The sequence below is a fragment of the Melospiza melodia genome, chromosome 4 (genome assembly GCF_035770615.1).
Source record: "Melospiza melodia melodia isolate bMelMel2 chromosome 4, bMelMel2.pri, whole genome shotgun sequence".
Taxonomy (NCBI): Eukaryota; Metazoa; Chordata; class Aves; order Passeriformes; family Passerellidae; genus Melospiza; species Melospiza melodia.
The window spans coordinates 10,454,729-10,466,704 of record NC_086197.1 but is presented as its reverse complement, the minus strand read 5'-3'; the positions used below and the strand labels follow the sequence as shown (position 1 = coordinate 10,466,704).

The window sequence follows — 11,976 nt, the reverse complement described above, 5'->3', positions numbered from 1 at the left end:
AATAACTCTAACATCTTCCAGTGTGAGAATCACAGTCAAACTCTTATCTAGTTACTATTTTGCTTTTCAAAAGTGGGCAAAACCTGGATTTGTGAAGGTTTTGCTACCTTCATGAAAGAAAGAGACCATCAGATCCTGCACAAACAGCCACATTTTGTCACAGACAAGCATCTGCAGAGAGCTCACTCATGAGCTGGATGAAACCATCAGAAAGGACCAAAACACCTCTGTATCAAAAAGTACTCTTTGAATCAAGAAACAGCACAGCCAAGCATGCACATGCAAAGGCTTATCCATCACTACATGTGTGTCACAAAGCCAGAACCCAGTGCTCAGTCAGGAAGCTGGACCAGCAACTGTGACAAAAAGCTGTAACAGGTATCCAAAATCTAGAAAGAGGGGGACTTCAATCCAGACACACTTATTGCCCAGCACAGAAATGTGCTGAAAAGCAAATGAAGAAATAAATACCATAACCATCTATGGAAAACAAGAGCTGGCACCTAAATGCAGCAGCAAAGAGCAGTAAAACAAAAAACCCCAACCTTGCAAAGTAATCTTATTTCCTAAGAGCAAATTTAAAGCATTTCTTCCAGAAACAGATTAAATAAGCTTGGAATCAGGATTTCCTTAGCAGTCAATCTCCAATTGAGAGGAATGAGACAATAAAAGGCTTATCTAGCATTTCGAGTCTACTTTACATGAGGGCACACACATTAGAGCCTCAGGTTAAAAACACTGCATAAAACCAGTGCTGCTGCAGCTTGGCAAATGCCCTTCATGGCACAATGTAAAATTCCTACTGCTCCTGGTTCACTGCAATCCTTAGAGAAGATGATTTCAAAACATATTTAAGTTGCAATTCATCAGCTTCTATTTTCCATGGAAGAAATCTCAGCATTGAGCATTAGGAAGAGTCAGGGTACAGTTTGGATCAGAAGCAACAACCTTGTGATGGGAAATGGATTGTGTTTGTTTTATCTAAGCAGCACAGTTGTGTTACTGTAGCTCTCTCCTGTGACAGAAGACAGAGGGAGCAGAACTACTGACCCATTTTTCAGGGAGAATGATGCTCCAGAATCCTGGAGTCCTACTCAAAAGCCTTGCCTGCAATCCAACATTATTGCTGCAAATAGCTTGACCCTGCTCCTTGCTCTTGAATTCCAGCTTCACAGAAGAGCTCATACGCAGAGCTCAGGTAGAAGGTCCTTGCACAAACAATCCCACTTTCCAAAGGCTGCCAATGCCCCAGACAGAAGTGACAAGGAACTCCATACACACACGCATTTTTATTTTAATAAATAGAGTTTTACAGGCTCAGGCTTTTTTTTAAATCACATATACAGAACAGGAAATGCCTGACCAAGTAACATGAATTAAACTACCAACCTTGGGAAGGAATACATGCCCTTTAGAACACTGAAGACCATAACTGAAAGGGGATTTGACATCAGCAGCACAGTAATTTACTTCACAGATCAGATAACTTGAGAGAGACAAGGCCAAAGCAAAGAGAGTGACCCTAAATGCACCACTTGTCTTTAGAGAGTCACAACAGTGTGAGGAAAGCCAAGAGCCCAAGTGCCTCCATTTCCTAATGCCATTTCTGGATGAATATGTATGTCTTCACATCCTTAGAGCAATGCATTCTAACCACAAGTAGAGAGGCTAAGCACAGCAGGTATGCAAAATTATTCGATTGAAGAACAGATACTGGATGACACAGTAATGTTAAATTTCAAGATTTTAAATTAGCAGATGCTTTTGCATCCCCTTCAGTATGGCAGTGGAACAGATCCCACCTTCTCTCATAGAGCTTTAGTCCAAAAACTTCCTGTTGGCATTAGCACCAAAGAGAGCCACTCTGATTTCTGGCATCATCTGAAGAGAAAGAACACATCAGTTATGTGAAATGGGCAATAAAACTGCTGCAGGTTCTTCCTGCAGGCACTCTGGGATACTTAGGTTGGCTTCAAAATTAACAAGTCAGTTCAGCTGAGCTTGCTGAAGTCTTTCCCTGATCACACATTGCCTGCTATTCTGTAGACTGAAAGCACTGCCTGTACTGCAGCACATGAAAGAGATGCCAGAGCTAGAGTTTTCTGCACTTGGGTGTAATAGGTCTCAGCCAAAGTTTGTACTCAAGCTAGCTTCAGTAATTCAAGTTAGCCTCAGCATTTCAGCATCCTGATTGCAGTGCAGTCATAACCAAGGCTTTCAGTATCATAATTTATAGAGTTTTATGCTTAAACTTAATTCAAAAGGAATCATGTTCTTTTGCTGCACAAACAACAGGTAATTTGCTTCTTTCCATTCAAAAATAACTTCCTACTGGTCATTCCCAATGACATCTGATGCCATGCACTATTGTGACACTTTGGAAACACAAGGATTTCATTACAAGAACAAACTAGTTAATTGTATTTTGTTTACCCAGGTTGTTGGAGAAACTCACCTGCTGGGCTACAAGGTCCAGCCGACTTTCCAGGGTATTGGAAACTTTAATTTTGCCATCACCATTGTAGATTTCAACACCACCAGCACTAAAGAAGGACAACAAAAAAAGAAATAATTCAGTGAAATCCATGGATCAGGATCAGAATGTGGCAAACCTATCCCAAATCAGCATTTATAGACAAGTCAGATACATGGCTAACATTTATTTTTTTTAAAAAAATAACCTTTTTGATCATGTTTTAATAGGAATCAGCACAAAGATCCAGAGAAGCAGCAGCACAAAGGATCTCGGAGTTATTAGGGACCACATCTATGTGCAAGGACCCTCATCAGTATGTTTTAAATGGAAGTGGAGCTTTGCAATTTGTCCCTTCAAAAGAGCTTCTGGCTCTGTGTTATTAAGAGAGTGTCACATTTTGGGAAGTGAGGAAAGGAGGTAGAAGTGCTGTTTGTTGGCCCACAGATAAAGATGGCAGAATACACAGCTTTGTCTATGGTACCTCTATGATACCATATGGAAGCAGAGCCCTGCAGACAGAACAGACATAAACCCCATCAAGTGATTGTCCTGCAGCACTTCATGACTCCGTTTGCTTCATCTTGAGACAGAAAGCATGGCTACATCCATCTTCTCTCTCCTTAAAAGACCAGTGGTTCAGTTCCTATGCACAGTGATTTCCTGCTCCAGTACTGTGAATCAGGCTGGAGATTGCACAAAACTTTTCCTCACATTTTTGGTGGGGACAGTGCTTGTCTAGAGAAAACTACAGAGTGTGTGTCTGAAAAACTCAAAGAACTGCCAGGCACACAAGAACAGCAGCAGCCACTCTGAGGACATTTCACACTTAACTTTCTGACACTAATGTGAGCTGTGGCTTGAAAAGTTGCATTAAGTTAGTGCCCTGTACAAAACAATCCCATTTTCCTTACATATCTTCTGGCAGGAAGCTGTCTTGGTCAATATGAACGTCCACATCCCTTTTTATGGCATTTTTGTAGATGGGAATGCTCTTGTGTACAGCAGTCTAGGACACAAGATAAACTTCCAGTTAGCATGGACAAATGCCACTGCAGCACATGGGTTTGATCATTCAATCACTTGCAGTAATAGAAAAAGGTATTGAGACCTCTTTTTTTATTTTTAATTAAGCAAATGCATTTCAGTTTGGCTCTTCAGCCAAACCCAGTTATTATTCTTAATACTGTAGCCAGGTCTAAAGTTTCCAAGGTAAGATCCAAGCAGGGAAATGACTCCCAACTTTGGAAGCACACTGTAGCTGCAACAGAAGTGCAACAAGCAAAGTGCATAGCACACAGAGAGGGGGATCTGAGCAGCAAATCCAGCAGGGCACTGTCAAAATATTGCAGGTGTCTCACCTTAACCATGGGGAGATCCTGCTTCCTGCACCGAACAACTAATCTGGGCTCAAGCAGCTGGTAGAACCCCTGCAAGGAATAACCATTACAACCATTTCAGTTTCAGGAAATCAATTGTTTCTTTGTCACAATTATTTACCCCCAAGAAAGGAAACCTGATCAATTTGAAACCCAAGTCCCAGCAATACCAGCCTCATTTATTTAGATTTTTGCCCACGAGTTCACCTCACACAGCCATTCTGGAAGGACAACACCAATGTTTGGGGAAGAGCCCAAATATGGATGATGCTTTTGGAACTCAAGTGCAACTAAACATAGGGAATCTCAGGACTGTGGTGCCCAGTTCCAGTCTGAAGGGACCTACAATGATCATCTGGTCCAGCTGTGAGCACAGATCCCTCACTGGATCTAACATAAGGAGCCAAGAGAAGTGTGGCCAATTTGCAAGAACAAGAAAGGGTTTTTTTGATGTACAGCAAGACCAGACCTGAGTGTGAGAAAGAAACAACACCCAGTTGGAGGCACAAGCTGGCAGGAGGCACTACTGAGAAAACTCTGCCATCAAGTGTGACAGGAGAGCTCGTGATGGCTCCTGGGAGCTCCCAGCAACAGGCCCAGTCCGTGCCAGAAGGAGGCACCAGAGCCCACAGCACTGACCTGGCCAAGGCTCACTGGACTTTCATGTGTTCATTTCTGGGGCTTGGGGGGGTTCTTCTAGGCAAGCAAAGCTCTGGGTGCTGCTTTCTGTGCCTGCTTCTGTCACAGGCTCATTCCATACTACAGTAAATTTGTCAAGGCTTATTAAGTCTCAGATGCTGAAAAGGTTTTCGACAGGTATTGACTGATTTGTGGGCTTGGAGGAGCAGCATCCAAATCATCACTACAGAGCTTCATGTGTGCACCCTAAAATGAGTGTGTGCAATGGACCTGCTGCTGGTGTCCCAGGTTCTACACCTCAAAGTAAGCCACAGCCTTGTCTGCTCAGAACCCAAGACTCAAAGATACTGAAGTGATGTTTAAAACTCAGGGATCACTCAGAACAGCATTTGATCCAGACTCTAATACAACTGGAACTTTCAGAGGGCTATTTCTCACAAAAGAAACCTAGGGGGCTAGGGCAGCAATGATCCATTTTTTACAATTTGAATATTTACCTGTAGAACTAGTCCATCCAGCAGTGTCTGGTACCTGGCAGAATCTTTCACCACCTTGGCAAGTCTCTGCTTGGCCTCATTCAGCAAATCCTACATTCAGAAGAAATCAGATCAGCAGAGCCCATCTGTTTGGCATTTGGTTTCATGCCCACCAACTTTCTGTACTTCTATTATAGCTCTCACACCCTGCCAACACGTAAATGTACACTCCAGCTGGTGTTCATCCAAGCTAGACCTCCATCTCTGTGCATGGCACACCATCCCTGCCCAACACTCCCTTCCTCCTGCCCTGGGCTGACCTCATTACAACCTGACAATAATTCCTGCTGTGTGAAAAAGGGAGAGCTCAGGAGTAAAAGAATGGTACCTAAAATGTTAACTTAGATAAATTAAATATGCAGCAAATAATTGCTTCATGTAAAATAATACAGTTGTCCAAATAAATTTTTTTCAGCTTTATGGTCAAGCAAAGAAATCCAATCTATTTTTCTATCAAATAATATTCAGGTTAGGTATTCTTTAATTGTAAGTAAATGCAAAGAGAGAGCTTATTTTTAATTTGAAGTAGCTCTCTTGATTATCTTTACTCAGCAAATCAGCATAGGATGCGATTGAATTTTAAAGAAATTTTTAAAGAGTCAACTCAAAGTTCCTAAAACTGAACCATCAGAAATGCTCCAGATAAAGAAACTCTCTCCTGTCCTACCTCATGGTGTTTAGAAAAAGAGTGCACAGAAACACAATCAGTATGAAGATATAAAACTATCACGCTTTACTGCCATGGTCAAACCCAGTTACTCTGTCCTCCCTAGGGAAACATTGCATTTCTGCCACTGCTCATCTCATGAAAGAAGCCAAAGATCTGATAAGGAAAGAAAGAGTGAGCAGCATGTGACTTTAAATGTCTTAAAATGAGGAAGACTGTTTAGAATTACTCAGAAGCATGAGGCTGAGTCAGCAGATAAACGAGGAAGAGATTACCCAGCAGAGACCAACACAACAGAGTTAGCCCTTGAGCAATCCACCTTCCTCCTCTCTGGAAATACAATCTAAAGTTTGAAACTCATTTTAAAGAATCAATAAACCGGTGATTTTCTTCTGCTAACTCTTCTTTTTCATGGTAGCATCAACCTGAACATTTATCCCATCTCAAGCTTTTCCAACAGCTCAACAGCCCCATCTAGCAGCACATGGAACAGCCAAACTATCCCTGAGGTGGGAGAGCACAGCAAAGCTGCTCAGTGAGCAGGATGGGGACACACTGCCCATGGTGAGAGATAAACACAGGAAACACAAACTAGCCTGAATGCTCCCTGCTCTGATGAATGATTACTCTGTGTCAACACAGAACAAGAAGCAAAACTTTTCATGGCCTATGGGCCACTGAAGGACACAAAAACTCCCAGTTAGTGGTGTTTTCAGCCTCCTTGCTTATGCCATGATGGGTTTTTTTATATAAACACTACTTCAGGCAAACAGGATTTCAAAGTTCTACCAACTGTGCAAGAGAGAGTTGCTGCTCTTGAAAGAAACAAGCCACTGTGCAAATGACAGATACAACACTGCCTGCAATGCTCCTGGCAGACCAATGCACTTCCCTAAAACAGCAGGTAATGGAAACTGTGAAAATAGGGAGATAGCAAAGCTGGATTAAATCCTCAAGGCCCTTTCAGAGCAGCTTGGAAAGCCCTTTTTGTATGTTGAAGCAAACATCACTCAATCAAAAATCCTGTATTTTCTGGAGAGAACAGTTCCATTTCCTAACTTATGGCAGAAATAGAGACTGTGTGTCTGCTTCAGAGATACTCACTGCAATAAGGTCATCCCTTGCCTTGAGGACCTTCAGCCTTGCTTGATTCATCAGGTTGGACATCTGGCTGCAAGTTGCATGATAAAGCTGGATCAATCCATCAGTCTTTGACAGAAGAACTGTAACATTTGCATTTAAAGGTAACAATTCTACAACACTTAAAGCCAAGGTCTGTTCACCTGCCTGAATCTGTTTCTGGACTTGCACAAAAGATTAAACTGCAGAAGCCCCTTCTTGGTGAAGACCCAGCCAAACTAAACCCAACATGATCATTTATCCCAGGGTAACAGAGCAGGGTACAGTTCTAGATGTTAACTACAAAAAGAAATGTGAAGGATTCTTTTATCACACTGTTACACCATTGTAGCTCAGTTTTGATCATTTGTCCCCAGAAAATAAAATAGGAACTCATAATTAGAACTAAATATGTTGTCTACAATTTGAGTGCTTGCAGGGCCAGAAGAATTTTGTATAAAATTAACAACAAAATGCAGGCTCAGGCTCTGAGGTCAGCTGTCTAGCCCAAGCAACTCACATTTTCTTTTGCTGTTCAATTTGCTTCTCCTTCTTTTCATAATACTCCATGATTTTCAGCCTCTGTGTCTGAACAAGGCGACCCTTCTCAATGTTGAATTCTTCTTCTGCCTACAGTAAAAATTAAAGAACTGAAGTGGAAATTGATTCCTTGGGCTGAAAAAAACAGAATCAAAATGTAACAGAGCACATTCACACACAGGATAGGATGATACAATCTATGGTTCCATATAAAAACCCTTCACCTCTTTAAGTAATTCTTACACAAGGAGGGTGACAGCACAGCTTTTAATTTTTTTTTGGTAAAGCCTCACTAGACAAAATGTAAAAACATGTGGATAACTGGCCTACTTATATCTGAGAATCCAATCTCAACTTCTGAATTCTGTTTGCAGATCTTCAGGAATACAAGCTTTAGTACTGATTAAATATTTCTGTAAACCCAAATGTTTAAGGGAGATTAAATATTATCAGCAACATGTATGCTGAGTCCAATACCAACAAGGCATTTCCCTGGTGGTGTAATGCAGATTGCTGGGGCTGAAAGGCACCATTAATCCTTCTTCAGTAAACATCTATACTCTAACATCAGGTTAATATTAAACCCAGTCTCTTGTGGCTTAACCTAAGTGAAGCATTCAGCAAGTAATTCAACTCCTGCCTTAAATACTAATTTAGTGGGGGAAGGTGTCCTACTCAATCCAGTTTAGTCACATTTCCTCTCAGTTCTCCTGATTGCTCAAAAAAGGGGTTGAACGTTGATATGAATATATTTATACTCAAGAACCACCAAAATATTGACCAAAACCAGCTCTGAGTCATTTTCATTTGTCAAAAACTAAGGAATGCTATCTTTGGTACATTTTTGCTATGTAGTAACTAAACAGAAACCAGCTGTAGCTTACAAAGGTTTCTAGTTCTCTCTGACTGCAACTTTCAGAGCAGGATGTGGGAGGCAGTTTTCCTTTTGCACTTACTGACAGTGAACTTCCATTTTTACCTTGGCATCTATTTCTTCAGCCTTTTCATTGGCTTCCTGCTCAATGAAAGCCATCATGTGCTTGATCTGTAACCAGAGAGAGGAAAGAAAATGTTTTCTGTAGGGAAGGACACTGACCAGAGGAAGCAGGTGTATGTATCTACTCATCTGCACAGCCTCCATATCCATTTACTCTTTCATATGATATTGTTTTGCAAGGAAATTACATTGAGCATACACAATGAAGAGCCAGTTAATCTTGACATATATTACAAGAAAACTATTTCCCCCAATAATTCTATATAATGCTGTTTCACTAGCTGCCAATAGGAGTATGCACTTCAGGTATGCAACCATAAAAACCCCAAAACAAACCAACCAACCCCAAAGAAAATTTGTATAAATGCAAGGCCATTTTTGGGTATAAATGTGAAGGTATTTTTGTTCTTCATTAATGAGACCAACTTTTTCACCCCTGGGATTATTAAATAAACCTCCCAGGCTTCAAAAATCCTCAGACAGCAAAATGAGTCTGTTTGTTATGACATTTCCATGAAACAAAAAGATTACACAGATGGCATCTGAATGAACCTGGGCCTTCCAGAGATGAACAGTGAAGCCAAGCCAAGTGCCACTGACCACTCTGGTCAGATCTGTACAGCCACAAGTTCCTTTGAACACCAGAGACCCTTCTCTTGGGAAACTGTAATGAATTCTGTAAAATCCTATAATGGCACTTAGGAGGGGCTGGGGAAGGAGACAGCAGCAGCAACACTCTGTGACCCTGACCACATCAAGAATGTCACATGCTGCTTCAGAGCCCCACAGGAACCAAAAACTTCTACTTGAAAAGCATTTCTGCAGCCACCCCAAAGCACTACAAAGCCCAGGTCCAGCAGCTGAGAGAGCAGGAAAGCAACCAGAGCCAGTTCTGTTCAGCCATCACAGGCCCCTCTGTGAGCAGGCCTCAGCTCAGGCTCCCATTCCCATGGAAGGACTCATTCCCAACCAAACTGCAACTGGGATGAGGCACAGACACTTCCATGGCCACGTGGAGCAGACCCTAAAACCCACTGACTTTCTGTCTGATTGCACTTGGTGATGAGAGACATTCTGCAGAAAATCCAGTCAGAATAAACTCACACAAAAGACTCCATTTACAGAATCTCATGTTAAAATGAAATGTTTTAAAGAGTTTAGAAAGGTGCCAAGCTGAAAAGTGAGCCAATGTGCAGCACTAAGCCCATAGAGATGAAAAAACAGAAGTGAAGAGACAAATGGAAGATTTTAAACACGTGTTAGCACAGTGGAACAAGTGAACAGTAACATCTACATCCTCAAAATCAAATCAGCAGGTTTGCTTTTAATTTGTGTCTGCAAAGACTTTCAAGTGCTTGTCTACCTACTCTGCCTTTCAGAAAGGACAAGAGAGGCATTTAAAACAAGGATATTATTCTGCTGAATAGCCTATTGTTGAAGAGGACTGGGAACTCAGCAGCAGCAGCAGCCTTTATGTGACTGAGTCACTTCCTCCAGTGTAGTCTGGTTTCTGAATTTTGGACAAGCACTTTTAACAGTTCTGGGTGTTCAGGAAACATCCTCTGTGTAAAGAAAGGGAATGAGATGGAAGCAAGATAATATGGAATGCACTTCTCCTAGACTGATAAGACTGAACAGTGTTACTTCCTTCAAAAGCTGCTGTACTGAAACCCCCTTTTGTTTTTCTAGAAATGAAGAGAGATCCAAAGGGAAATTTTCACATCTATAAATAGGATCAGTTTTAATAACAGTGACAAAAATGTATTTTGAAATGAGAGACTTATTTTAAGGCAGTATTTCCTGCAGAAAGGAGGAAGGGCTTTTCCTGTCAGGAGCAGTGTGATTATCCTTTCCAAGGGAAGTTCTAGATGTTAGATGGGCTTCAGAAGTGACCAGATGGAACAATGTATTAAATTCCTTTGACAGAACAACAAAGCAAGTCTGACAGTGGGAAAAGTCTCAGTCAGAGATGATTTTCAGAGTGACAATCACTGGAAGTGTGGTGGCAAGGAGGACCTGCTGGGAAGTGATGCCAGACTGATCCACGTGCAGGACTGTGGATCATCATCAGCACTGTCCAGTTAACAGGATCAGGCTGGGCCCAGGAGTGCAAAGCACTGACAGGAACGTGCACATGTGGAATGCCATCAGTATCACATGTTTGATACATCACCAGAGCCTGAACTCACCTTTGAAGTTCAGGTCTGGCTGAGCAAGACCACCTTAATGTCAGCTTTATTTTTATTATCTTCATAAAAGAGGCAGGAAAAAAAAAACCCAACCAAAACACAGGAGCTTTGCAGATAAAAGGAATACAATGTAATGTTACAACTCTCCTTCTGGAGAAAGGCAACCTACCAATTTTACTTTCATTGTGATGCTGCCTTGCCAAGAGACTATGTTTACTGAATGAGAAAGTGAGACACAAGTACTTGTGATGCAGAGGGCAGAGGGAACTCGCCTGATCTGCTCATCACCTGCAGAAACTCCCCACACCAGTGCTGACTGGATGCCCACGGCCTTTGACACCACACACCAACCCCAATCCAGCTGAAAGCAGTTTTTTTAGCTGAGGGCAGTGTTTACTGTCAACAGGGACAGGGTGCCCTGCCTCTGGAGGAGTGTGCACAGCCAGACTTCAGCGCTGGAAGTTTCCATTGCAAGCCAGCCCCTACTCTGGTTAGGATGTAGAGCTGAGAAGGGCATTCAGGAACAGTGAGCAGCCCAGCCACATGCTAAGGTACAGCTAACTGCAGGTAACACAGCTACAAGCCAAAAAGAGATGGCAAATCCTTAGGGAACCATAGAATCATTAAGGTTGGAAGAGACCTTCAGGATCACCCAGTCCAACCATCAACCATAACCTTTAATCCACTAAACCACTTCAGATCCAGACACCTCCAGGGATGCTGATTCCATCACCTCCCTGGGCAACCCATTCCAGTGCTCGACCACCCTAACAGCAAGGTATTTTTTTCTAAAATCTGATATGAATCTCCCCTGTCTCAGGTTAAGGCCACTTTTCCTAGTTCTCCGTTCTGCAGGAAGAAGAAACCGGCCCTCACCTCTCAGCATCCACCGCAGCAGCCTGTAAAAGCACAGCGCTCATCTGAGGCTCTGCATTTACCCGCCCGGGGTGCAGTTAACCCCGGCAGACAGCACACAGCGTGCTCGGGAACCCTCCCGTCACAGCCTGGCCTAACACGGCCCCAAAACGCCTCCAGGAAGTTCCCTGTGGGGCCCACCCAGCCCGGCAGGGGAAAAATCGCCTTCTTGTCGGGAGACTCATCTATCCAAGCCAGGATCCCTCCCCTCCATTGATCTTCCGTTCCCAGAGCAGCAGGCCCGGTAGGGCAGCACGGCCGGGCCCAGCGCTGCGCTGAGGGCCCGGCGCCGCCAGCCCCGCTCCCCCTCAGGGGCTCCGCTCGGGCCGGGCCGCGCGGCCCTACCTGCTTCTGCACGTCCGCATCGCTGAGCGCCATGGCGGCGGGGGCAGGGACGGTGGCAGTGACGGTGACGGTGACAGTGGCGGTGTCGGGGGCAGCCGCAGGCCCTGCAGACGCGGCCGGTGCCGTCGGTGGCCCCGAGCGGAATCAGATCCGGTTCGGGTCGCGGCCGGGGCGGGG

General features: G+C 43.4%; 1 protein-coding gene across 1 annotated transcript; it reads right to left on the bottom strand.

Moving 5' to 3' along the window:
* Positions 1-1,270: 1,270 nt before the first annotated feature.
* On the bottom strand, positions 1,271-11,956 carry ATP6V1E1 (ATPase H+ transporting V1 subunit E1). The gene is made up of 9 exons (XM_063153832.1): positions 11,800-11,956; positions 8,333-8,398; positions 7,334-7,443; positions 6,799-6,865; positions 4,989-5,078; positions 3,835-3,903; positions 3,388-3,482; positions 2,456-2,543; positions 1,271-1,881 (listed from the first exon to the last, which is right to left on the bottom strand). Exons 1-9 carry the CDS (start codon positions 11,830-11,832, stop codon positions 1,819-1,821), a joined length of 681 nt encoding a protein of 226 aa, XP_063009902.1. The 5' UTR covers positions 11,833-11,956; the 3' UTR covers positions 1,271-1,818.
* Positions 11,957-11,976: the final 20 nt, after the last annotated feature.